Source organism: Phascolarctos cinereus, unplaced genomic scaffold, assembly GCF_003287225.1.
Source record: "Phascolarctos cinereus isolate Bilbo 61053 unplaced genomic scaffold, phaCin_HiC Scaffold_3;HRSCAF=262, whole genome shotgun sequence".
Classification (NCBI taxonomy): Eukaryota; Metazoa; Chordata; class Mammalia; order Diprotodontia; family Phascolarctidae; genus Phascolarctos; species Phascolarctos cinereus.
Window position 1 is genome coordinate 32,350,538 of NW_027555736.1, and position 25,183 is coordinate 32,375,720.

At 45.4% G+C, this 25,183-nt stretch overlaps 1 protein-coding gene across 1 annotated transcript in view; it reads left to right on the top strand.

The window, feature by feature from the left end:
- The window catches only part of ADAMTS14 (ADAM metallopeptidase with thrombospondin type 1 motif 14), a 107,729-nt gene that overhangs the window by 16,398 nt on the left and 66,148 nt on the right, over positions 1 to 25,183 (top strand). Inside the window, exon 2 of the mRNA XM_020975199.2 lies at positions 21,517 to 21,673. Within this exon, the coding sequence (XP_020830858.1) occupies positions 21,517 to 21,673 (157 nt within the window). The remainder of the gene's footprint in view (positions 1 to 21,516; positions 21,674 to 25,183) is intronic.

The window sequence follows — 25,183 nt, forward strand, 5'->3', positions numbered from 1 at the left end:
GTAGGGCAGAGATGAATTAAGAGATGTCCAGAAGGTCGAAATAACATGACCGGCCACAGGTTGGGTCTGGTGGAGTTTGTGTGAAGGAGGAGTCTAAAATGATATCTAAGTGGGGAGCCTGAGTGATTGGTGCCCCCAGTGGTAACAGGGAGCAGAAGATGGAGGGCTTAGGGGAAAGAGCATGAGTTCAATTTTCAACATGTTGAGTTGAGCTGTTGAAGCTGCACTTGGTGCTGCAGCGCAGGACAGAGATGATAGATGGACCCACCAATCTGCTAATCATCTGTCTAGAGGAACCCGTGGGAGCTGATGAAATCACTGAGAGAAATAGTCTAGAGAGAGAAGAGAAGAGGGTGCATGGCACCTAGGGTCGTTGGGCTCTGATTGGAGGAAGGTCCAGCAGAGGAAGCCAAGGCGCAGCCTCAGACAGGCAGGAGGAGAACCTGGAGCAGGCGTGTCACAGAAACTCGGAGAGGAGAGAATCCAGTGGGAAAAGGTGATCACTGGTGTCGAATCCGACAGACAAGTCAAGAGGCAGGATTGAGAATAGGCCATTAGAATGGGCAACTAAGAGGTCACTAGTCACTCCAGAAAGAGCAGCTTCAGCTGAATGAGGAGGGTGGAGGCTAGACTACAGAGGGGTTAGAGAGAGGGAGAGCAGAGGAAGCAGGAGCATCCATTGAGGAAAGCTTTCTTAGGGACTTTACCCTTCAAAAGGTAACAGGGGTAGCAGAGGCAGATTAAATGAGGTTCGTTTTTTGTTTGCTTTTTAAAGGATGGGGATAGGTGAGCAAGCCTGCGGGCAGAAGGGAAGCAGCCAGTAGAGTGGGAGAGACTGAAGTTTAATGAGAGAGTGGATTATAGAGGGGGCAAGCCTATTGTTCTGAGCACAGCTATCGGAGTGAGTCCTGAGCCCAGTTGTGACATCTTCCCACCTCCACTAACCCTTTCCTCTTTTATGTTTCAGCCTGTCCACCCCTAGGCACCTGCCCTGTGTCCTACCTGGTCTTTCTCTTAGCTAGCTTCCCAGTAGGAATTTCAGAATGAGCTCTTTGCTTTCCAATCAGGGCAAGGTTCTTCTTAGGCTCAGAATAGCCATAGAGTTCTGGGCTTTGAATTAAGAAGACCTAAATTCAAATCCTTCTTCAGATGCTTAGAAGCTATGAGGTTCTGGGCTTAACCTCCCTATGCCTCAGTTTCTTTATTTGTAAAATGAGGGGATTGGATGCGGTGGCCTCTTAGGTTACTTACCCAATCTGGTATCATAGCTGATAATTATAAAGTACCTTAGGCTTTGCAAAGCTCTATTTAATCCTATATTTTGTATAGATTTATCTGTGTGCATGCTGTCTCTTTGATAGAGTAGAAGTTCCTTGAGGGCAGAGACCTTCATATTTTGTCCTTATGTCCCTAGTGCCCAGCATGGTGTGTGGCACATATTAGGCACTCAACCATTCTTCTTCAGAGGGAGCTAGAAGGGACTTCACAAGGGCATCTAGTTCAACTCCCACATTTTACAGATAAGGAAACTGAGACCCAGGGAGTGGACTTGGCCGAGTTTGCCCAGGTGGTATCTGAAGAGGGATCCGAACTCCTGACTCCAAGGCCATTCTTTCATGCTTCCTCCTGGTTGAATCCTACTGAATTGCATGGAAAAGACACCCAGGGAGTGGGGATGCGCTGCCTCCCTAGACAGGCCCATTCACATGTGGATTGTTGTATTGTAGTGTTGGGATGTTTTTACTTCTCTCCAGTCCAAGTATGCCTCTCTGCAGCTTCTATCCCTAGTTTCAAGAGGACTGAGTCCATATGGCAAGCTCTTCAAATACTTGAAGACAGCTGTCATCCTCTACCTGCTCTCAGCCCTCTCCTCTGCAGACTGAACATCCCTAGTGCCTTTGATTGACCCTCATGCATGCATAGCATCCTCTTCCCAAATCCCCTGCTTGGCCAAGGTACAATTCCAGCAATCATTGATTGTCTGCTCCTTGCAATAGTCCAACATATTTAGGAAATTGAAAACCAAAACCAAAGCCTCGAGACAGAGAGATAGGGTGAAGAAAACCCTTCACTGGGAACATCTGGGTTGTAGACCCAGTCTGGCTCCAGGCTAGCTGTGTGACTTGGGACTTTCCTTTCTCAGGGTCTCAGTTAAATGTCGTATATGGTCCCATTCCCGTTAACATTCCATATTGTGAGGACCTAGGTGGTTAATTTTCACCCAGCTGTTATGTCCCCTTCCTCTGAAGACCCTTTCCTTGGCCTTCAGCTGAAGTTAACAAGCATCTTCTATGCAGAGGCATGCTGGCAAATGTTTAACAACTGGCTCTCCAAAAAAAAATGTACCCACGACACACTTTCAAGTTTTATCTGCTTTATTAATATTTTCTTCATCACTGTTTTAAGTCTAGGTAACCAACAAACCATAACTCAAGCCCTGATTTGTAGCATTTGCCAATTTCTGAGTTGTGAATGCTCACACTGAAAATTTAAAAATCAGCTCTTTCCCAGCCAATTTGGGCTAGCTCCAGCACCTCCTGCTTCCATGTCACTTCATCTCTAGGGGCTGGGTGTCTGAATAGCCATAGACTCACTCTGGTCCTCATCCCCTTTCGCTTCTCTCTTTTGTCTTCTTCCATACTACTAATCTGTAAGCTAGGGTCAGGGATCTAGGATTAGAAGAAACCCCAGAGGTCATCTTGTCCAACCTCCTCATTTTACAGAAGAGGTAACTCACTCAAGGTCACAATTGTAGTAAGTGGCAGATGTGGGATTTAGTAGAAGGACTGGGGTTTAAGAATGCTTCGAAGTTTCAAGCTGCCTCAATCAACAGAACATTTGCACGTGCCAGAGAAGGAGAATGACAATTTATATTTTGAAGTAAAATTATGATATCCACTGTACAATGAATTATGTCAGCTCATGGGGATGGGGGCGCGGCGTTTTGTCCTTAACATTCAGGGCCTCCTGCATACCCTGGGTCCAGTGTGTCTGCAAAGTTTGGGAACTCAAGAAGACAGGTTAGGTTGGCTTTAGGGCAACATTATTTGTAACTATTTGCATTTAAAGTACATTTGCACAGACAAAAGTTATAGCAAGTGATAGCAGAGTTATAAAAATGATTTTAAAATGCTTGCATCAATTGATGAAATTGACATGCACAGCAATTCTCATGTTCTATGCACTTTCCATTGTAATAATAGTAATGATAATAGCTAACATTTATATAGCACTTACTATATGTTGGGAGCTATGTTTTACAATTATTTTATAGTAAACATTTTATAATTCTTATTTCACAACAACCCTGGGAGGTAAGTGCTATTATTATCCCCACTACAGAGGAGGAGACTGAAGCAAAACATAATTTAATTGACCTGTCCAGGGTCACATAGCTAGTAAGTGTCTGGGTCTGGATTTGAACTCAGATCTTCCTGACTCTAAACGTTCTATCCAAGTACACCACCTAGCTGCCTCCTTTGTATCACAAGGACTGAGGTACATAGTGTGGAAAGTGACCTGGCTTTGGAATCCAGTTGACTAACCTGGAATCCCAGGTCTACAGCATTGGGAGAGTCACTTTCCCTCTCTGCTCCTCAGTTTCTTCATCTGTAAAATGTGTGTGTGTGTGTGTGTGTGTGTGTGTGTGTATTGTTGCACTTAAGGAGCTCTAATGCTTAGTCTTTTGATTGTTATTTTAAAAAAAACACAACTGCCCATCCCCCATTTGTGGTCTCTTTTCAGTTACCTCATGTAATCCTTTCAGCATCTGTGTGAGGAAGGGTGGGGATTGTTGTCCCCATTTGACAGATGAGGAAACTGAGGCAAAGAGAAGTAAGGACCGTATCTCATGATTCTGTTGTTGCCTCTCAGCCTGTCTTCCTCTTTTCTCTGTAAAGGAGGAGGAAGGTGCCCATCATGTCTGTGCTTCTGTTTCCCTGGAAATCTCCAAGGTGGCGATGCTCAGGGCGTCTGAGGACTGTTTGAGGCTCTCCATGGTCCCGAGCGATGATCTCTTGGTATCATTGCGTGTCTATGCTGGAACAATGTTTGTCCTCGTTTCTGCTCTGAATTAATGACTTATTTATGATATATAATAAACTCCAGACATCACCTCACTGGTGTCTCATCCAGCTTAGCTCCAGTCACCCCATTAATTCCAGGGAGGGCTTTTTCTATTTTTTTTTTTGTGGCAAGATGGAGTGAGCTGGGTAGGTGGTCCCAAGGACGCTCTCTGCCTGCCCTGCTAGGATGGTGCACGGCTAGAAGGCACTTGGTCCAGGAATTCAGAGAGATAGTAGCTGTGAGCAGGAGAAGCAAGGACAGTCCCCTCCTTGTCTCAGCTTCCTGGAAGCTCAGTCAAGTTCAAGGAAGAGAAGTGACTAGAGCCTTCGTGGGGGGAAGGGGGTTCTGCGTTCCTTGGACTCCTCAGTGGAAATCTCCGGCAGCTGCCAGTTCTGTGTGGTGCCTTCGGTTTTCAACATCTGTGGCTTTTGCCTTTCAAAGTCTTCTGCAAACATAATATTTACTCAGCACCTTGCTCCAAATCATGTCCTGAGGAGCCCATTGTAAACATGACCTCATTCGTTTTCCGAACATCTCCATAGAGCAAAGATGTGTGTGTGTGTGTGTGTGTGTGTGTGTGTGTGTGTTATTCCCATTTTATAGATGTGAAAATAGGCCTCACTCATCATTACTGAGGGATGCTGGCAACCATATGTGCCCATTCCTAGAGTAGCAAAGCCTCATTTCTTCATCAAAACTGTGACCTGGCAGTGGGGAGGAATCAATCAGCCCTCAACATTTACTGAGTTCCCACTATATGCCAAGCTATGGCGATCCAAAAAAGAGGCAAAGGACAGCTCTTGCCCTGAAGGAGCTTACAATCTAAAGGGGAAAACAAAATACAAACAATCTATACAAAAGGCATACATAGGAAATAACGAATGGGGGAAGGCACTGGAATTGAGAGGGCTTGAAGGAGACATCATGTGGAACACGGGCTTTTAGAATGATAGTTCTCATGGGTCCATCTTACAGCCATAGAATGAGAAAGACCATAGGATGATGGAGGCCTTGGAACCCCAGCCATCTAAGCGCCCCCCCCCCCGTAGTGAAGCACTTCCTGTGGGCGGAGCTCATTTTTTGAGGGGGTGGAGACGCAGCTGAGATAAAAGCCGGTGGGGTGTGGGGCGGACGCAGCGCAGTCAGAGGGAAAGCATCTGGTTGGAATCCTACTTTTGTCGCTGTGGGACCTCAGGCAAGCCGTCGGACTCCTCTGAGCCTCAGTTTTCTCATGAGCAAGTTGGGAACAATAAGACCTAGAACCAGCGTCTCACAAAGCTCAGATGGATGTGTGGAATTTTGCTAAGCAATATCTCTCTGTGGGACTCGGGTGCCCTGCACTGGTAGAGGGACTTTCCTCACCTGGGAGCTCCCTATACCAAAATCGCCTCTCTAGTCCCTATGCCAAGCCCTATATTCATAGTTATCATTATGCAGACGTACGTAGTGTCCTCAAGAAGCTTCCTCTGTAGCGGGGGAGAAGAACAATGAAACTATTTTTGTTGTTTCGGTCATGTCTGACTCTCCGTGACCCCATTTGGGCTTTTCTTGGCAGAGATACTGGAGGGGTTTGCCATTTCCTTCTCCAGCTCATTTTACAGATGAGGAAACTGAGGCAAACAGGGTGAAGTGACTTGCCCAGGGTCACACAGCTAATAAATGTCTGAAGCCAGATTTGAACTCGGAAGATGAATCTTCCTATCTCCAAGCCTGACACTCGATCCACTGGGCCACCTAGCTGCCTAATGAAAATGATAATGTGCAGTTTAATATGAAAAAGACATGCCAATCAAAGTGCTATGGGAGATCTGGAGAGGAAAATTGTCTCTGGGGTAAGGAGGAATCAGGCAGGGCTTTCTGGAAGAGGTGTGGCACTTTGAGTTGACTCTCTGAGGATAGGTAGGAAAAAATTTGGGTCAGCTAGGTGACAGAGAGGATAGAGCACCAGGCCTGGAGTCAGGAAGACTCATATTCCTGAGTTCAAATCCAGCCTTAGACATTTACTATCTGTGTGACCCTGGGCAAGTCACTTAATCCTCTTTGCTCCAGTTTCCTCATCTGTAAAATGAACATTCAGAAGGAAATGGCAAACCATTTCAGTATCTTTGCCAAGAAAACCCCAAATGGAGTCATGAAGAGTCAGACATGACCCTACTCAACAACGAAAACAACCATAACGAGAAGGAAGGGCATTTCAGGCACAGGGTACAGTCTGAGCAAGGGCTTGGGGGCTGGAGATCGCAGTTTATTGTTTTTGAGGGGTCGGAGAGTAGTCTAGTTAACTGCAGTGTAGAAGTCATGAGGGAGTGTAATATGAGACCAGCCTGGGAAGGGAGAATGGCCCCTAGCTTTGGAAGGCTCTAGAGAGCGACCATCTGGACTTATACCTAAGCCTTTATTGGACAGAAGAGGCAGGATGCTCAGAGAAGTCAGGCCTTGCCCAAAGCTGCAGACAGAGACTGAGAACCAGGTCTTTTGATGCCCAATTTGGGGCTTTCTCCACCTTGGCCCCTCGGTACCTTTTTAGGATTCTCTTTCACTTTTAGAACATTTGAAGGACATTTTATAGAGGCAGCTAAAGGTAGAGAACATTTTTTTAAGGACTTTTGTCTGTTACTATTATATATATGTGGTGAGGTCTACAGGACAGAGGGCTGGCCTCAGAAATACATGGGTACCAGGCTTGTCTTGGGCACTTAACTGCTGTGTGGCCAAGGATGAGTCACTTAACCACTCTGTCCCCCAGGCCACTTTCTAAGATTACAGTAGGGCTGATCTGCATTGAGGGAAGGGTTATCCACTCTAGGAGTTCCCCACATCATGGAAATCACTTGTCTGGATTAAAAAAAAATTGATACAACAACACTACTGGCTGGACCAGAAAAAGAGGAAAATCCTCTAAAGACATAATAAGAATTATTTGTAATGAGCACCTTCATAGTTAAATATAAGCCCTACTGTTTGAAAATTGTTTGCGGGCTATCCTGTTTAAGTAGGGGAGAGGTTTCCCTTTGTTTTACAGTATTGGTTTGCTCAGTAACAGCCTCCCTTCTCCCCCAGGAAGTCCAAAGGTCGGTGCTAGCCCAGAATCCTTGGAATCCTCCCAGACTGGGGGCCTCCAAGCTGGGGGTGGGTGGGAAGGGGGTTGTGTTTGTCTTACAATGTTTCCTATCCAGACAAAAAGGCATGTTGATACCTTGATGTTTTGTAATTTAATGCTTCATTATTCAGACACGTTGGTCCTTCCCTGCATGGGACCTTTGGGTAAAGTTCATTGTATCCTCATGGTAACATTGTTAATCACAGAGGCACAGTCTCTTAAAAGCAGTGTGGTGCAGAGAAGACCTGCACTTGGAATTAAGGGACCTGGGTTCAAGTCCTGCCTCTGATCTAGACTAGCAAGTGACAATTTCTTCGAGCCTCAATTTCCTTACCTGTGGAATTGGGTTAATAGTACGTCTGGAAAGTGATTTGTAAACTTTGGAATTATTCAGGGTACAAACATTATCTAATTAAGCCTGAAAAGAGGCCAGCGAATATTACTGTCCCATCATTGAGAAACTGAGGCTCAGAGATGAGGAGTAGGTTGAATCTAACAAGGTTAGAATTAATAAGGATAAATGTGCCATGTAAGCACTGGGGTTGAAAATACTGACTTCATAAATACAAGATGGAAAATGTGGCCAGAGAGCACTTTGGCTGAAAAAGATCTGGAGGTTTTAGTGGACTGCAAGCCCAATGTGAATCAGCAGTGTGATGGGGCAACCAAGAAAGTGAGTGTGGTATAATCTATCTTGGAGTTGTTATCCTTCTTATCAATGACAGCCTGATCTAAGAGGTTTAGCTTGTGAAGCTCTGGAAGGACTTCCGTGGAAGGCATCCTTGCCTGACATCCAGAGCATCAGTGGGTCTTCAGGACAATGTTGCAGCCCGGATGCTGGAGAAAATCTTCTAATTTCTCCCTAACCATCTACAGACAACTCAGCAGATCCCTGAATCTTGTAACTTGTCCTCATTTTTCCAGTGGAAAAAATGAAATCTTTCAAGTCTTTGTTATAAAATCCCTTTAGGTGGAGTTTGGGAGGATTTATTCGTATTGCAGTCAGCCTGATTCTGCTCTAAAGGATGGAGTGATTTGTGCTCTGGAGTAACAGACCCAAGGCCAGAGACGGAGGCTTGTGGCATCATAGCGTCAGAGCTGAAGGGGAGCTGAGAGGCCATGGAGTCTGCTAAGAGGATTTTTACTGAGCCAGTCTCTAACATGAGAATGCTTGGAGCCACACAAAACAGGCCTAGAGATAGAGTGCCAGTAATCAAGGAGTTTACTTAATCAGCTTCAGAGTGAGGAATGTTCTCTTAGCAGAAGTAAAAGCACAGGTTATACACTCAAATCACAGCTGGGGAAGGAGGATTACAATCATTTAGTGGTTTCCCACGAGAAAGCCCCAAGTCCCACAAGTTCTGGAGTCAAGTCTTTGGGAGCTGTGACCACCTCCCCTAAGGTACGGAACTGAAGTTCTGAGATGAGCACAGGTTCTACAATCTTTGACTCACTTCACTTCAGGTGTGCAGACAGAAGGATGCCAGTGACTGTGAGCCTTGTCAAAAGTTTGATCAGTTCAAACCTCCTTGTGAGTCTGACTTAGAGGCTGGACAAGGCAATACTACAAAATCTCATCTCTTAGTATATTCATTACACGTATCATATTGATTATTATCCAAATCAGAATTCCTTTCTCAAGTCCAACCCCCTTATTTGGCCTGAGGAAACAGGCATCATCCCTTCTCCGCAGTGAAAGAGCGGGGATACTTGTCTTCCTTCAGCACATATTCCAAGGACTGGAGGCCTTGCCCAAAAGGGTTAGCTGAAGAGACTGGGAATGTGTAACCTGGAGGAGAAAAGACTAAGAGAGAAGATATGTCAGTCAGTCAGTCAAGCAACAAGCATTTATGAAGTACTTACTGTATTCTAGGCTCTGTACTGAGCACTGCGATACAGAGAAAGGCAAAATCATGGTCCCTGCCCTCAGGGAACTCACAGTCTAATGGGGAGAAACCATGTTAATAACCAAGTGCATAGAGTAGATGGGAGGAAAGCTAGCAACTGGAGGGACCAAGGAAGGCCTCCTGCAGAAGGGAGGAGTTGAGCTGAGTCCTGAGGAAAGCCAGCGAAAAGAAGAGGCAGAGATGAGGGAGGAAGGTGCTTCAGGCAGCGGGGACTGACAATGCACAGGTGTGGAGATGGGAGATGGAAATTCACATGCAAGGAACAGCAAGTGGGCCAATGTCTTTGGAAGGCTATAGTATGAAGCGGGGATTAGACTTGGTCTGCTTGGTCCTAGAAATCAGGTCTAGTAGCAATGGGGAGAAGTTGCACAGGGCTAAGTTGTTGTCCAATGCAAGGAAAATTTCACCCAAACCAGAACTGTCCAACTGCCCCAAACAGCTCAGAACAGGTAGTGAGTTCCTTATCACTGGAGGTATTCAAGTGGAGACTGGCTGATCACTTGTTTGGGATGTTGCATATAAGGGGGAATTCATGCTCATGTTGGGTTTCACCAGAAGTCTTTTTTGGTTGTTTCCAACACTGAGGCTCCATGTGTGGATTCTCTCATCCCCTTCCTGGCCAGCATGATATCATTTGGGCTTCTAGGGGAAGTGGAACACCTCAGCACACTCTTGTATGTTTTCCATCATTGTTCTTTTTCCTAAAAATAAGTATCAATTTCTGTATAATCTTTCATATGTGTCAGGGACTGCAATTTCCACATGGGTTTTCTCATGTGATCCTCACTGAACACCTGCCTTTGAATCCCAGCTCTGGTGCTTAACAGCTGTATGCCAGGGGCAAGCTGCTTCCCTTCTCTGGGCCTCCATTTCCTCATGGATAAAGGAAGGGGCTTGTTCTTTGATGTTACTCAGTCATATCCAAGTCTTCCTGACCCCATTTGGTGCTTTCTTGGCAGAGATATTGGAGTGGTTGGCCATTTCCTTCTCCAGCTCATTTTACAGATGAGAAGACTGAGGCAAACAGGGTGAAGTGACTTGCCCAAGGTCACACAGCTAGTAAGTAGCTGAGGCCAGAGTTGAACTTAGGAAGATGAATCTTCCTGACCCCAGACCAGGCGTTCTATCTACTGGGCACCCTGGTGACACCCCTAAGTCCTGTTCTGGGCACCAGGTGATCTTGGCTTTTCCAAGGTGGTGCCAGTAAAGCATAGGCTTGGATAGGTCCTGCCAGGCTGATGCATTTTCAAATTTGGGGCCCGATTATAGATTGTTTGTCCATTGCATGATCATTGGCCCAGATAAATTCGGTGAGGCCCATTGCTATGTTAGCCGTAGATGGGGTGATGGGTTTTTTTTGGCCACAGAGACTTTTGAATAGCCTCTGTGACTGACTTGTAGATGGGTTGCAATCTGCAGATGTTTCTACGATGAGGGACATCACCTCTGTTTTACAGAAGAGAGAACTGAGATTCAGAGAGCTGAGACCTCTTGCCCAGGGTTACCTAGCCAGGTGACAGGGGTCAAGGCCAGGACCCACACTGTCTCCAGACTCAGAGCTCTTCTATTTCTGCCATGGTGGTTGTCAGCTTTGGGCAGAGACCTCAGTGCCTGGGTAGCAGGACCAAGATGTCCAAGACTGCAGCTCAGATGAAGAGCCTGGCAGCTGATGCAGACTCTTGGCATCCCAGCCCTGCTTCCTGTCTCCTTGTCCTGAGGCGGGCAGTGATTGCTAGGATTCTGTGCCAGCCAGTGGGCTTGGCCCTGAGCCCCACAGGCTGGGACCATTACAACCGAGGAAAGGTTCCAGAGAATTAAGACCCACAGCAGGCACAAAGGAAACCTTGGGGTTTCCCAGGAGAGGCCAGGTTTCATCCTTGTCTCCAGACTGGGGACAGGGCTTAGGGTTTTGTGCAGGCATTGGGGAGCCCGCTAGAAAAAGCAAAGTTCCAAAGAGCCTGAGATCCTTTGGGCATTCAGGCTCTAATTATTGCTGGTGTTTGGGCTGCCAACATGACTCCAGGCTTTGAGAAAGGATCTCTTTTAAACTTTCTCTACTGGGGATTGGTGGACAGGAATAAATGATAACAACAACTCCTTTTCTATAATGCTTTTCTTGCAACACTATTAATAATAATAACCAAGATATCTCCAGCTAGAGCTTAAATTTATGCAGATCCTGTCTACAATACCAGAAGGTAGACTGTATGTGTGTGTGTGTGTGTGTGTGTGTGTGTGTGTGTGTGTAGACAGGGATAAGGGCAGGCTCTGTTATTTGGTTGGGACGGGAAACTCCCTCTTCCAACGTCCTCCTCTGCCTTTATAATCTTATAGAATTTCCTAGGATGGAGGTGGCAAACACCCTCTGGGCTGTCTCTCTGCAGCCCCACAGCCCTCACTGAGGCCCAAAAGAGTCAGATGTCATTGGGAAATATTTAACGAAATAAATACAAATACAGTGAAACAAATGATGTAATAAATATTTAATATAGATGCACAAATAAATAAATAAATGCAAATGAACAGTAATGTTCATTTGTGGTTCTCTAAATCAGTATAAGCCTCTGGGGATCTTTCTAGACTTAGAGACTCCCATCCTTATTGAGGAGCAATGATATTTTCTGAGGGTCATACAGCTCATAATCGGCAGAGATGGGAATCCAAGTACAAGCCTCTTTCTTTGATGTGCTGCTGACTCCTGATGGGGATGAATCTTTAAGAAGGCTAGGTGGCTCAGTGGATAGAACACTAAACCTGGAGTTAGGAGTTCAAATGTGGCCTCAGACACTTAGCAGCTATGCAAGTCACTTAACCTTTGTCTGCCTCAGTTTCCCCAACTACAAAATGAGATGATAATGCCATCTACCTCCAAGGATTGATGTGAGGATCAAAGGAAGTGATGTCTGTAAAACACTTTTATAAACTTTAAAGTGTCGTATAAAGGCTTGAGAGACATCAGCTTGTCACACTAATGTTGTGGTGAGGTGACACAGCCTTGGAGAACCCAGAGTCCCCTCCACATTACACGACTGTCCTATAGAAGAAGGATGAGACATTTCTTCATTATTTAGCTTTCTTTTTTAAATCTAATTTTTATTTATAGTTTTTATTTTTCTATCACAGTGATTTCCAAATATAGCCCTCCTCCCTTCCCTGCTCATTGAGTTATCCTTCATAACAAAAAATAAAAATGAAAGAGAAGACAAAGCAATTGAGCAGAAGCAATCTACTTCTCAAATGAGTCCACAGCGTTTCTAGTGTTTCCTGCCTACAATCTCTTGTCTCATCTTTGGAGCCGAGGTTGATCATTTTCATCGTACAAGTCTGAGGTTGTAGGTTTTTCCATTTACACCTTTGTAATCATTGTATATCTTGTCGTCCTGGCTCTGCTTTCATTATCCTGCATCAGTTCAGACAATTTTTTCCTAGGTTTCCCTGAATTCAGTGTAGTCTTCATTCCTTCTGGCATAGTAATTATCTATCGTATTTATTTACTAAAATTTGTTTAGCTCTTCCTCAGTCAGTGGGCACCTGCCTTATTTCTGATTCTTTCCTACCACCAAAAGTGTTGCCGGGAACGTTTTGTGGCATATGGGCCCTTCCTGTTTTTGATCTCCTTGGGATCTATGCCCCAGGGTGGGATTTCTGGGTCAAAGGATACAGACATTTTAGTTACCTTTTCCAGGCTAAGAAGTTTGAACTTCAATTGGTAGGCAATAGGGAGCCCAGAAGGTTGTCGAGCGCTAGAGTTCACCAGAAAAAAGATCAAGGAGCTTTTTTTGTCAAAAATACCGGTGTTCTGTGCTATAGGATGCTTCCCTCCCCATCCATCTTAGCCTTAGTTTCCATATCTGTTAAAAAAAAAAAGGAACAGTAATCCTTGCCTTACCTAGGCAAGGGTTGTTGTGAGGAAAGCGATTAGTAGACCTTAAGGGCTTATAGGAGAAAGAGGATCATAGTTTTAGAGCTAGAAATGACCTCAGATGCCATCTAGTCCAGCCACTTCATTTTCTTTTCTTCCTTTTTTTGAGGCAATTGAGGTTAAGTGACTTGCCCAGGGTCATACAGCTAGTAAGTGTCAAGTATCAGAGGTTGGATTTGAACTTAGGTCTTCCTGACTCCAAGGCTGGAGCTCTATCCACTTCACTACCTAGCTGTCCCAGCTTCATTGTCAAATGAGGAAGTGAGAGGTGAAATGATTTGACCACAGTCACCCAGCTAATAAGTGGTAGAGCAGGTGAGATGCCATGATTATGTATTGGTTCTACAAGAGCAGGTCAGTTTTTGGCTGTTTCTGAAAATGACCTTTCTCTCCATTGCCGCCCAGTCTCTGAGGCTCCAGCGTGGTTTGAGCCCAGTGTAAGGGGCCGTGGGCTCTTTTTGGAATCTGGTTGGTGCCCTGGGAGACCTGGCATGCCCCCTGCAGCTCTGGTGACCTCTGGAGACCCACGTTAGGTTGGACTCATCCAGTCCCAGAATCCCCCAGGCTTTCACCTGAGTGAGCCACACCGACAGCTGCTTCTGTGGGAGCCCGCTGTGAACAGCAACCACTGTGTCCTCGGATTTTCCTTTGTGTGTTTTCCAAGTTGGGGCTTAACTACAGAGGCTTGAAGGGGAAATCCAAGAACTTACGACATCGAGTGCAACAATGAGGGCTTTGTCTTTGCTCCCTGCATCTGTCATTACCTTTCTCTTCCATTTCTCCCCCAGCCATGGAGAAGAGGCAGTGTGGATGAGGGGCAAGATGAGATTTGGAGTTGGGGACCTGGGTTTGAATCCTGACTCAGCCTAATCTCCGGGTGACCTTGGGTAGGCTGCTTCCTCTTTTTGCTCTCTGCTTTGTAAAGCGGAGCCTTTGGACGAGACGTTCTCTGAGATTCCTTTCAGCTCCAGCTCTTGTGGAAAGTGTCCTGGCCCAGGAGCCAGGAGAGCTAGAATCTCATCCCAGCCCAGCCTTTTAGAATCCCAGAGACCAAGACCAGCTGAGTCAGAAGGAAGCGTGGGGGTCCTTAACTCCAACCCCTTCCCATTTGATCAATGCCTATCGCAGCCCTCATCCCCAACAAATGGTTACCCTACTTGTGCTTGAATACCTCTGATGAGGGGCAGCTCACTACCTCGTGAGGTAACCCATTTCTACTTTGGGAAAGCTTGGATTGGGAGGAAGTTTCCTTCTCATATCAAGCTGAAATCTGCCTCTCGGTGGCTCCTACCCATTGCTCCTAATTCTGCCTGACGGGCCCAAGCGGAACAAGCCTAGTCCTTTCTCTCCTATTCTTGTTTCTTCATCGTTCAATTCACTCACTCAAACGAGGTAATAATTGTAAAGCGTGTAGCACAGTGCCCGGCAAAGTAAGCACTATATAAACGTTAGCTGTTATTATTATTTTTTGTTGTCGTTCAGTTGTTTTTCAGTCATGTCCAGCTCTTCATGACTCCATTTGGGGTTTTCTTGGCAGAAATCTGAAGCAGTTGGCCATTTGCTTCTCTAGCTCATTTTACAGAGGAGGAAACTGAGGCAAACAGTGACTTGCCCATGGTCACATGGCTAGTAAGTATCTGAGGCTGAATTTTTGCTCAGATCTTCCTGACTCCAGGCCTGGCACTCTATCCACTGTACCACCTAACTGCCCCAAATTATTATTATTCAAATCAATTCAACCAAAATTTGTTAAGAGGAGAGCCCTGCAAATACTCAAAGAAAGCCAAGGCCTTTCTCTCCTCTCCCTACCCCCTTCTCTTCTTTGGCCAAACAGGTCATTTGGCACAGTGTTGTGGCCCCTCACCATCCTGGCTGCCTTCTTTGGAGCATGGTCCACCTTTTGGAAACGAGAAACTGAGATCAAAACACAGCATGCTATGTTCTAAGGCCCTTTCCAACTCTGACATCCTGTGTTCCATATTCTATTCCATATTCCCTTCCCATCCCAACATTCTACGTTCTAAGTTCTAAGAACCCCTTTCAGCTTTGACATTTGCTGACTCCTAAAGTTCCTTAGAGTTCTTCCGTTCTAAGTTTTAAGGCCCCTCCCATCTCCAACATTCTATATTATATGTTCTAAGGTCCTCTCCAGCTCCAACATTCTATGTTCTAAGTTCTAAGGCTCCTTCTAGCTCTGAAATTCTCTGTTCCACGGTCCTCTCCAGCTGTGATATTTTGCTCTATTTTCTAAAGACTCTTCCAACCCTGACATTCTATACTCCCAAGTTCTTTGGTCCCTTCCATCTCCAATGTTCTGCCTTCCATGTTCTAAGTTCTAAGGTTCTTTCTGACTTGCCTTTTTCAGTTCAGTTCAGCAAGCACTTGTTAAAACACCAGCTGAGTATGGAGCAGGGTGCCAGTCTCTGGGGGAGCCTTGAACGTCGGAGCTGGAAATGACTAACCTGGCTCCTCATGTCAGCTCTGCCGCTGAGGGGCTGTGTGACCCTGGGGAAAGTCAGTCCCCTTCTCTGGCCGCTCCATGATCCCTGAGGTCGTCCCCAGCTTCAGTGTTGCAGACCTTGAAGGATTTGTTGAATGGAGGCCGCAGGGAGTCCAGGGTGAGAAGTCACTCACAGCAGGGAGGCTTCCATGGTGGGCAGGCCGGCTTGCTGATGAAGTCACTTCCATTGAGTTAGTCATGGAGTCGGAGACAAAAGTGCTCGGCCAGGAGGTGGAGGGACGGCTCTGTGAGGTCACCTCTGAGCTGTGTTCTCCGCTCCATGTCTGCAGGGCCCTCTGGAGAGCTGACCTCAGGGCGGTGTGCCCGTCGCATCCGGCTCACGGGGGCCCTGGGAAGCGTGACGCCTGTGACAGTTTGGGGGCTTGGTTTGGGAGCTACGCGCTTGTGGACTTTTACAATGGAAGGGACAGCTCCGATAGCAGTGGAAAGGGGCCTGGATTCAGAGTCAAGGGCAATGGAGTGGAGTGGGAAGAAGCCAGGGGGCTCTGGAATCCACTGGAAGTCCATCCTGGAATCTCAGGAAGAGGACCTGAGTTCTAGTCCAGCTCTACCCCTCGTGTCCTGCATGCCTGTGGGTAGACTACTTCCTGGCTATGGAACTTAGTTTTCTCATGTGTAAAATGGGTATTATGATATTCCCATTCAGAGGCAGCTAGAAGGTTTAGTGGCTAGAACACTGGATTTGGAGTCAAGAAGACCTGACTTCAAATCCAGTCCCAGGTTCTTACTCTCTGTGTGACCCTGGGCAAGACACTTTAACCTTTGTCTGTTTCCTCATCTGTAAAATGGGAACAATCATACCCCCATTCAGAAGCAGCTAGATGGTTCAGTGTATAGAGCACTGGACCTAGAGTTAGAAAGACCTGAGTACAAATCCAGCCTCAGATCCTTACTAGCTATGTGACCCTAAGCAAGTCACTTAACCTCTGTTTGCCTCAGTTTCCTCTTCTGTAAAATGGCTACTTCGAAACTACTTTCAGCGTGTGACTGCCTCTCTGTCCTAGACCCTGAAGCTTCATGAAGCTGGTTCTTTTCTCTTCTTGGCGTAAGCAAGAGAGGCTCTTTCTTGCTGGATTTGCTAGGAGCTCCATTCCCTACTGAAGAACAGCTGGCCAGCCATGTGATGATGTCTCTGGGAGACATTCTGGCCAGAGTCTGCTTTTGTAGGGAGGGGTGGGTGGGGGTCCAGGATGGGACATTGTGGGGAGCGATAGAAAAAACACTGAATTTGGAATCAGGTGACTTGGCTTTGTGTCTTGGCTCTGTCAATGACCAGTTGGTTAATGACCTTGGTCAAGTCTCTTGACCGTTCTCGGTCTCTATTTCCTTGGCTGTAAAATGAGCAGAATGGCTGTGGTGATGGATAAAAGGTTGTTCCCTGCTCTGACAGTCTGTCCCCCCTGGGTGGGATGTTCTATGGTCTAAGACCCCTTGCCCATTCTGACGGTCTTGTTCAAATGTTCCTTCCAGATTTGGCATTCCTTATTCTGCCCTCCCCTCTACTTCTGGCATTCTGAATTCTCCTCTCTAAGATCCCTTCCCTGACATTCTCTGAGTTTGGAATTCTATGTCTGATAGCTCTTTCTGCTCTGGGTGGTCCTGGTGCCTCTGTCTGAAGTTCCTGAGGGAGGAGAATTCTTTTGTTTTCTGTATTTCTCCTACTGGTGGAATACATGGAAAGATGGACTCAGTGTCTGGAAGACCTGAGTTTGAATCCTGCCTCAGACACTTATTAGCTGTGTGATTAAGCAAGTCCCTTAACCCTCAGTTTCCTTGTCTGTAAAACAAGGGAGTTGGACTCCTCAGAATCATATTTTTAAATGCATAAAATTAGATACACGGGATTATAAAGGAAAGCAACTCTACTGAAATTCAGTTATCAAAATATCTAAAAGAAAGAAGTTCCTGGATTCCAGGTTTGGAAGCCCTGGGCGAGATATTGGTAAGGTCCCTCCAAGCTCTAAATCTCTTGATGCTAGGTAGAGAAGGGGTTTCTGCCCTGGTCTCTCCACCTGGCTCTGATTTATCTGGGGATACCTGCAGTGAGCAAGAGCTCAAGCTGCTATCTCGGCCTCAGCTCTGGCTGGGATAAATTCTGGGGAGGCCAGAGATGGGGACACCATGGTCTGCCTGGTCCCTGATGACCCTCTGGAGCCCTCCTTAGCTCCTCACTTCCACAGGATCTGCCCTCAGGTAGAATGTAAGCTCCTTGGGAGGCAAGATTGTGTCACTCATTGTGTTTCTAATTCCAGGGCCTAGTGTACATAGTGGGCACTTAGTAAATGCTTGTGGATCTACCGATTGACCTTGGTTTGCTCTTCGTGCCATGATAGGTAGAATACTGGCTATGGCTCCAGGAAGATCTGGATTCAAATTCTGCTCCAGACACTTTTTAATTATGTGACCCAGGTCAAGGCACTTCATTTCTGTAAAATGGGGGTAATAATAGCATCTACCTCATTGGGTTCTTGTGAGGATCAAATGAGATAATGTTTATAAAGTGCTTCGCAAACCTTAAAATACTACATAAATGAGAGTTAGTCTTTTCTTTTTTTCTCTGGTGACTAACCTAGTAATTGACTGTAATTTCCCAGGGTATAATGCCTGCCTTGTCTGGGCTTTGGGAGTGGGGGTGGGGCTAGTTTATTGCTCGGCATGTTCCACACAAGGTTGAGTGTGATACAAAGGCACAATTACAGTCGCCAACCAGTTGGTATTTGTCCAGACTGACCAGTATTTATTTTGTCACAGACAGCGATTGTTTCTTCCCAAAATGTTAGGCTCTGTCTGTTTTTACAGATTAGATTTTGGTACCTTAAGTCAAACTAGGATTTGGAAACTAATTTTGGAGTTCATGACATCATAGGATGGGAGGACTCATAAAGATAGCTTATATGTATATATAAAGAAATGTAATTTATATTTTCATATATGTATATATGTACACACAAACACATATTATATATATGTATGTGTAATTATCTGTCATCTATATCTATCTATTCATCATCTATTCATCCATCCATCCATCTATCTCTATCTCTATCTATCCATCCATCTGTTCATCCATCCATCCATCTATCTATAGCTATCTCTATCCATCCATCTATTCATCCATTTATTCATCCATCTATCTATCTATATCTATCTATCTATCTATCTATCTATCTATCTATCTATCTATCTATCTATCTCTATCATTCATCTATTCATCTATCTATTCATCATTCATCTATTCATCTATCTCTATCTTCATCCATCCATCCATCCATCCATCTGTCCGTCCGTCCATCTATTTAATTCAGTCTACCTTGCCTGAGGTCCCACAGCTAGTGAGTGCCAATGTCAGGATTTGTCCTCATGACCTTTAACTTCTTTTCAAACTACAAGTTAGCTCCCACATTTTACAGATGGAGAAACTGAGGCTGAGAAAGAGAAGTGACTTCACCAAGGTTATATAGTGAGCTGTTAATAATGGAGCTCATTCACCAGTAGATGGTCTGCATCCTAATAACAGCTTCAATATTTATAGTGGGAGAATGGGATCACAGATCTAGGACCAGAAGAAATCTCAGATCCTATCTGACCCAAGCCCTTCATTTTACAGATGTAGAAACGGAGGCCCAGGGAAGTGAAATGTCTGGCCCCAAGGTCACAGTGGAATAAGTGGTAGGGTTTACAAAGTGCTTTTGTCAGAACAACCCTGTGAGGTAGGTAAGTGATTCGAGGATCCCCATTTCACAGAAGTCAAAACTGAGGCTTGGAGATGTCAAATCATGGTGACTAGTCTGAGGTCCCAGCAGAGCCAGGTTTCAGACTGGGATGTTCTGACTCAATCCCCGTTCTACTACCAACTGCACCAATTTACTCTTTGATGTCAGGGGCAGCTGGGTGATATAGTAGATTGAGTGCTGGGCCTGGAGTTAGGATGACGTGAATTCAAATCTAGTCTCAGCTACTTCCTGTATGACCCTGGGCAAGTTATTGAATATCTATCTGCCTCAGTTGCCTCATCTGTAGAATGGGGATAGTAATAACACCTCCCTCCCAGGGTTGTGGTGATGAACAAATGAGGGGACATTTGTAAAGAACTTAGCACAGTGCCTGGCACATAGTAGGTGCTATATAAAATGCCAATTATTGTGCCGGGCACATAGTAGGTGACTACTATGTGCTGGTCAATGAGCCAAGCTCTGGAAATACAAGAAAAGCCAAAAGACAATCGCTGCTTTCAAGGAGCTCACAGTCTAATGGGGAGATGGCATGTTATAAATGTGTATGATATATACAGGAGACAATCACCAGAGGGAGGGTTTTGGGAAAAGTTTCCTGGAGAAGGTGGGTTGTAGCTGGGACCTTGAAAGAAGCTGGGGAGGCCCAGAGGCCAAGGTGAGGGGGTGGCCTTCCAGGTGTGGGGGGATGAGGTTCCCCTTTGTGATTGTGACCTTTGGAAGCCCTCACCCAATGCTAAGATCTTACTTCCCACTTGGTCTCCCCACTCTGAGGCTTCCTCTTTGGACACTCTGTTCAGAGTGCCTGGCAGCGCTCCCTGTCTCATTTTATCACCTCCCCTGGTTTTCAGTCTTCTCTGGCTCTGTCACTTACCTTCCGCAGACATGGTGCTAAATGATTTCTGGCTGTTTTCCAAATACATGTAGATAAAATATTCCCATTTTTCATCATTCTTTAAGGGTTCACACTGCTTTATAAGGAGAATGCAGCCAGTATCACCATCGTCCCGTCACTCAGGCTCAGGTTAAGGGAATTATCCAAAGTCTTGTAGCTAGTAAATGACAGTCAGATTTGATCCCCAGCCTCCAGTCTTAGGTCCACGGTGCTCCATGCTCCCACTCTGCCTCCCTCATGTCTTTATTATTATTATTATTATTATTATTATTATTATTATTATTATTATTTTTGACTGGATCTGTAATTTATTAGTACAGGGAACTCTGGGTAAGGAAATTAACTCCCTTTATCTGTGCAGCTTAGAAATGATACTGTGATTTCTAGTCTTCCATAGTATCCTGGGGGGTGAGAGGTTGCATGGGGTCAAATAGCCTGTATGTGTGAGAGATAGGTCTTAAGGCTCCTTCCACCTAGTCCCTACATCACCAGGCTATTATACGGATCAAATGAGAGAACCCAGGTAAGTGCTCTCCTCAAAGGGCTGTTTGCATGTTAGTGATTTTCATTCTCCTTGATTCCAAGACCAGCTCTCCATGCTCACATGCTAGAGGTGGCAAACTCACTGCCTTCCTCAGGGTGCAGCCTGTCAACCCCATGAGGGAAACCCCAGCTGGATGGAAATGTCATGGGGAAATGTTGAACAAAATAAATCAAAATATGGCATACCATATTTAATGTTAATCTGTGGTTTTCTAAGTCAACGTATGGCCATATTGCTTTCTCATCTCATCCATCCCATCCCATCCCATCCCATCCCATCCCATTCCATCACAAAGCCAGTCGCATAGAACCATATACTGGGTGTCCCAAAAGTCTTGGTGCCATCTTAACCACTTTAGAAGTTTTTTAAAGCAGTTTTTTTCTTCTAAAATGTGGCACCACACTAAGCCTTTGAGATATCCTGCAAGCAACTGATGGTTACTACATTTTCTAAGGACCATTAGTCCACTTACTTACTGAGGCTAGTGAAGTCGTGAATTTTGTATGCTTACTCTTGTTTCCAAGGTTATTTCTTTAAAATCATTTGGCGTTGTTTATAAAAGACCTGAAGTAACCCTTTGACTATTTTATTATGTAAATGCCCCATTTCTGAAGCCTGGCTTGAGGTGTCCTGTGTCTAATTGCAATATTACGCAATAACAGATCATGTTTCTGGCCTTCTCCTCTACACCTGCATGTGTCTATGTTACACAGAACATGTGTCGTATGTATATGTCGTGTGTATATGTCGTGTGTGTTTATGCTGTAAATTTTAGATGTTAACTTTTTTTTCCTCTCCGTCCTCCCCCTGATTTGCACCCATGGTCTTCAGGCTGGCCTAATCCGGACCGACAGCAGCGAATACTTCATCGAGCCTCTGGAGAGGGGTCAGCAGGCAAAGGAGGAGACCGGGCGGGTGCATATTGTCTACCGCAGGGTAGCTATCAGGCAGGAGAAAGCAGAGCCCCTGGGAGACCTCCACAATGAAGGTAGGACCACTGGGAGAGGAGTCTGAGGGGAGGAAATGGGCTGCAGCAGAAAGCATCAGTAACAGCTGATTGCCCTGTAGGCTTTCAGGTTTATAGAAATCAGCTCATCTGATCTTTAGGAGAGGGGTGAGGTAGGTGGTGCCGTTAGTATCATTCTCACTTGACAGAAAAACAAGCTGAGAGCCTGTGGAGTGACGAGCTCAAGGCCCTGCAGCTTGTTAGTGACAGACCGGGTCTGAATCTGTCCTTCTGCCTTGAAAGTCTGTGTTCTTTCTTCTACCGGCTCTGCCACTCGATGGCAGGCTGTTGAACCCTGGTCCGGACCGCACTGCCACATCCCTGGGGACAGATCTCAGGCAATGGGCCTCTTCTCTCTGGTCCTCAGTCTCTTCATCTGAAAAATGGGAATAATTAGTCACGCTAAATTCATGTCACTAGTCATGGCCGTTTTAAAGATGACATCTTTCTCTCTCTGTCTCCCTGTCTTCCCTTCTTTCTTCCTTCTTTCTTCCCTTTCTTTCTTTTTTCTATCTTCCTCCCTTCCTCCTCTTTCTTTCTTCTCTCTTTTTCCCTTTCTTCCTCACCCTTCCTTCCTTCCTTCTCTTCCTTCCTTCCTTCCTTCCTTCCTTCCTTCTTCCTTCCTTCCTTCCTTCCTTCCTTCCTTTTTATTTTTTTCCTCCCTCCCTCCCTTCCCCTCTCTTTCTCTCCCTGTTTATCCCCTCACCACCTTTCCTCTCCACCCCCATCATACACATACACACAGAGTATTCTTTGTACCTAGTAGAACTCGTCCTATCCAGATGTTAATTCTTTCTATGTGCCACTATTATATTTTGAGGGACCTGAACAGACCTGGAGAATATCCACAACTACACATTGGAACAAAGGCTTCTTGGCCAATACACATCACTCCCATTAGTGATCTCTTCCTTTCCCCACTCTTCGGATTGTTGGGTTCAGTACAGAATTTAGAAGTAGGCTACATGGCACCATGGATAGAGCTCTGGATTCAGAGTTTGGAGGACCTGGGTTTAGATCTTGACCTTGATGATTACTAGGATTATGGTATGGTACAAGTCACTTAAGCACCCTGGGCCTCAATTTCTTCATCTGTAAAATGAAGGGCAAGATTTGAACCCTGCTGCTGTTCTATACCAGCCTTCTTCCCATCATCAGTTCATAAATATTCTGTCAGTCAACAAACATTTACTATGTACCAGGCTCTGTCCTACTCATCACAGAGTTCTCCTCCATGTTTTGGGGGAATGTGCAGGCCCTTCTCTTTGTCTTGGAGGCCCTTGCTTTTTTGTCTTCTTCCATCTCTACCTTCTGCACAGTCCTTCATCCCTTTAATCTTGGCTGGTGAGAATTGATCATCCCCCTAAACAGGCTCATGGATCCTTCAAGGGATCACTTGGAGAACTGTCAATCTCAGTGGTCTTGATGGTTAGAGTTGATTCTGCTCTGCAGCCATTGGCCAAGTGCCTGCCCCTAATTGAACCTGGCTAGGAGGTGCCTTTGGGCCAGAAGAAGGTGTGAAGATTTATTTATATAGAGAGATGGTGATCTTCTAGAACAGGCATGCTCTTTCTTGAAACCAGTAGCTTGGGAGTGGCTGAGGATGAGATTGGAAAACTCATGGAAACCCCAGGGCTCAATTGTCTCAAAATAGAAGCCCTTTCACAGGGCACCAGCTGCTTTTGAAGAGCTGTTAATAAAAGTTCAGAGGCTGTGGGGTAGGTCTTTGAGTTTGTGGGGGAAGGGGGAGTCCTGAGGGACTGGTCTTATCTCTTCAGGCTGGGATCCCTTTGGAACTTTTCCAAGAGGGTGGTATGCAGGCTTAGAGCCCAACTGGGACTTGGGGGTTTACCTCCTGGGGCTAGACAAGTTTAAGTCCCCTTCTGGTCATAAAGGGCAAACCATCATCTCCTCTGGGGAGAGGGAGCTGTGATCCTGGTGATGTGACCCAGGGCAGAAAGTCCTGGACTCAGGAGTCAGAAGACCTGGGTTGGAGTCTTAACTCTTACAATTCATACTTCTTTGTGCTTTGGTTTCCTCATCTGGGAAATGGGCATAATAATACCTATGGTACCACAGGGTAGTTGTGAGGGACATAGGGCCATGGATATAGAGCTGGAAGGGACCTTAGAGGCCATTTAAACCCTCTCATTTTATAGATGAGGAAACCAAGTCACAAAACAGTTGAGTGACTTGTCAGAGGCAAGATTTAACCCAGAGAAGATAATGTGTACGAAGCATGTTCTAAACTGAAAATGCTGTGTAATAAAATAATAATAATAATAGCTGACATTTGTATTATATTTTCTGACTTTATATTTGATCCTCACAACCACCTTGTGAGGTAGATACTATGGGAACTATTATCTCAGTTTTACAGATGAGGAAACTGAGGCTCAGAGAAATGAAAGGACTTGTTCATGGCCACAAAATTGATAAGTCCCCAGACATGGGATTGGAATTCAAATCTCTCTTGACTCCAAGCATGTCTTCCCTTGTCTCTGGAATTTGAGCTTATGTTAATGTCAGCTAGTATTATTGTTATTACAATATTCTCATTATAGAACCGTGGAATCTCTGAGCTGGAAGGGACTGTCTACGTCAGTAATCTAATGTGTCCCTGAGCAAGGGTTGTTTTTGTCTTTCTTTGTATGCCCAGGGTCTGACACATAATTAGTGCTTAATAAATTCTTGTGGACTGACCTAAATTGCTTTGTATTTATTTTGTGTTTAATTAGATGAGCACATGTTGCCTCCCTCCCTTCCCCTCTGAGCAGAAAGTAATCTTTGAAGACAGGAGTTGTTTCCTTTTTGGTTTTTCATCTGCAGCATTTAGTACAATACCTGGTAGGTACATAGTCGGTGCTCAGTCAATGCTTTGAATTGCATTGAAGAGGAATCTTCTGACACCTTTGCTGACAAATGGTCATTCAGCCTGTGCTTGAATGATGCATAGAAAGAGTGCTGAATGTGGACTGCTGAGCTTAGAAGTCAAATCCTGCTACTCACTACCCGTCTGACTTTAGGTCTCAGTTTCCTCATCTGTAAAATCCAAGGCTTTGAAAATCCATTCCTGCTCTGGATGATTCTATGACCTTCGGTGATGGAAAACCAACCACCTAATACCATGGTCTCTAGGAATAGAGGACAAAGAGAAGAGGGTCCCATTGGGCTAAACTAGGGTTTGGGGTCTAGGGGAAGGGGGATCTTTTCCTCCCCTGCCTCCTCATTTGACCACTGCTGCCTTCCATCCTACTCTGAACTTGGAGTTATGGGCTCAGGGGATACTGTTTTTGAATTTGCCAAAGACTTGGCCACCAGCCTACATTGCTACCTCTTTAGAAAGAAGTGCGGGAGATAAAAATAGGGAAAGAATTTCTTGAACTCCCATGCCTCGGGCTCAGTTATTTTCAAGACGATACTGATGAAGAGGAGTGAACCTTAGGCCAAAGTTAGAGATGAGGGGTGGGCTGCCAGAAGAGAATTTAGGTT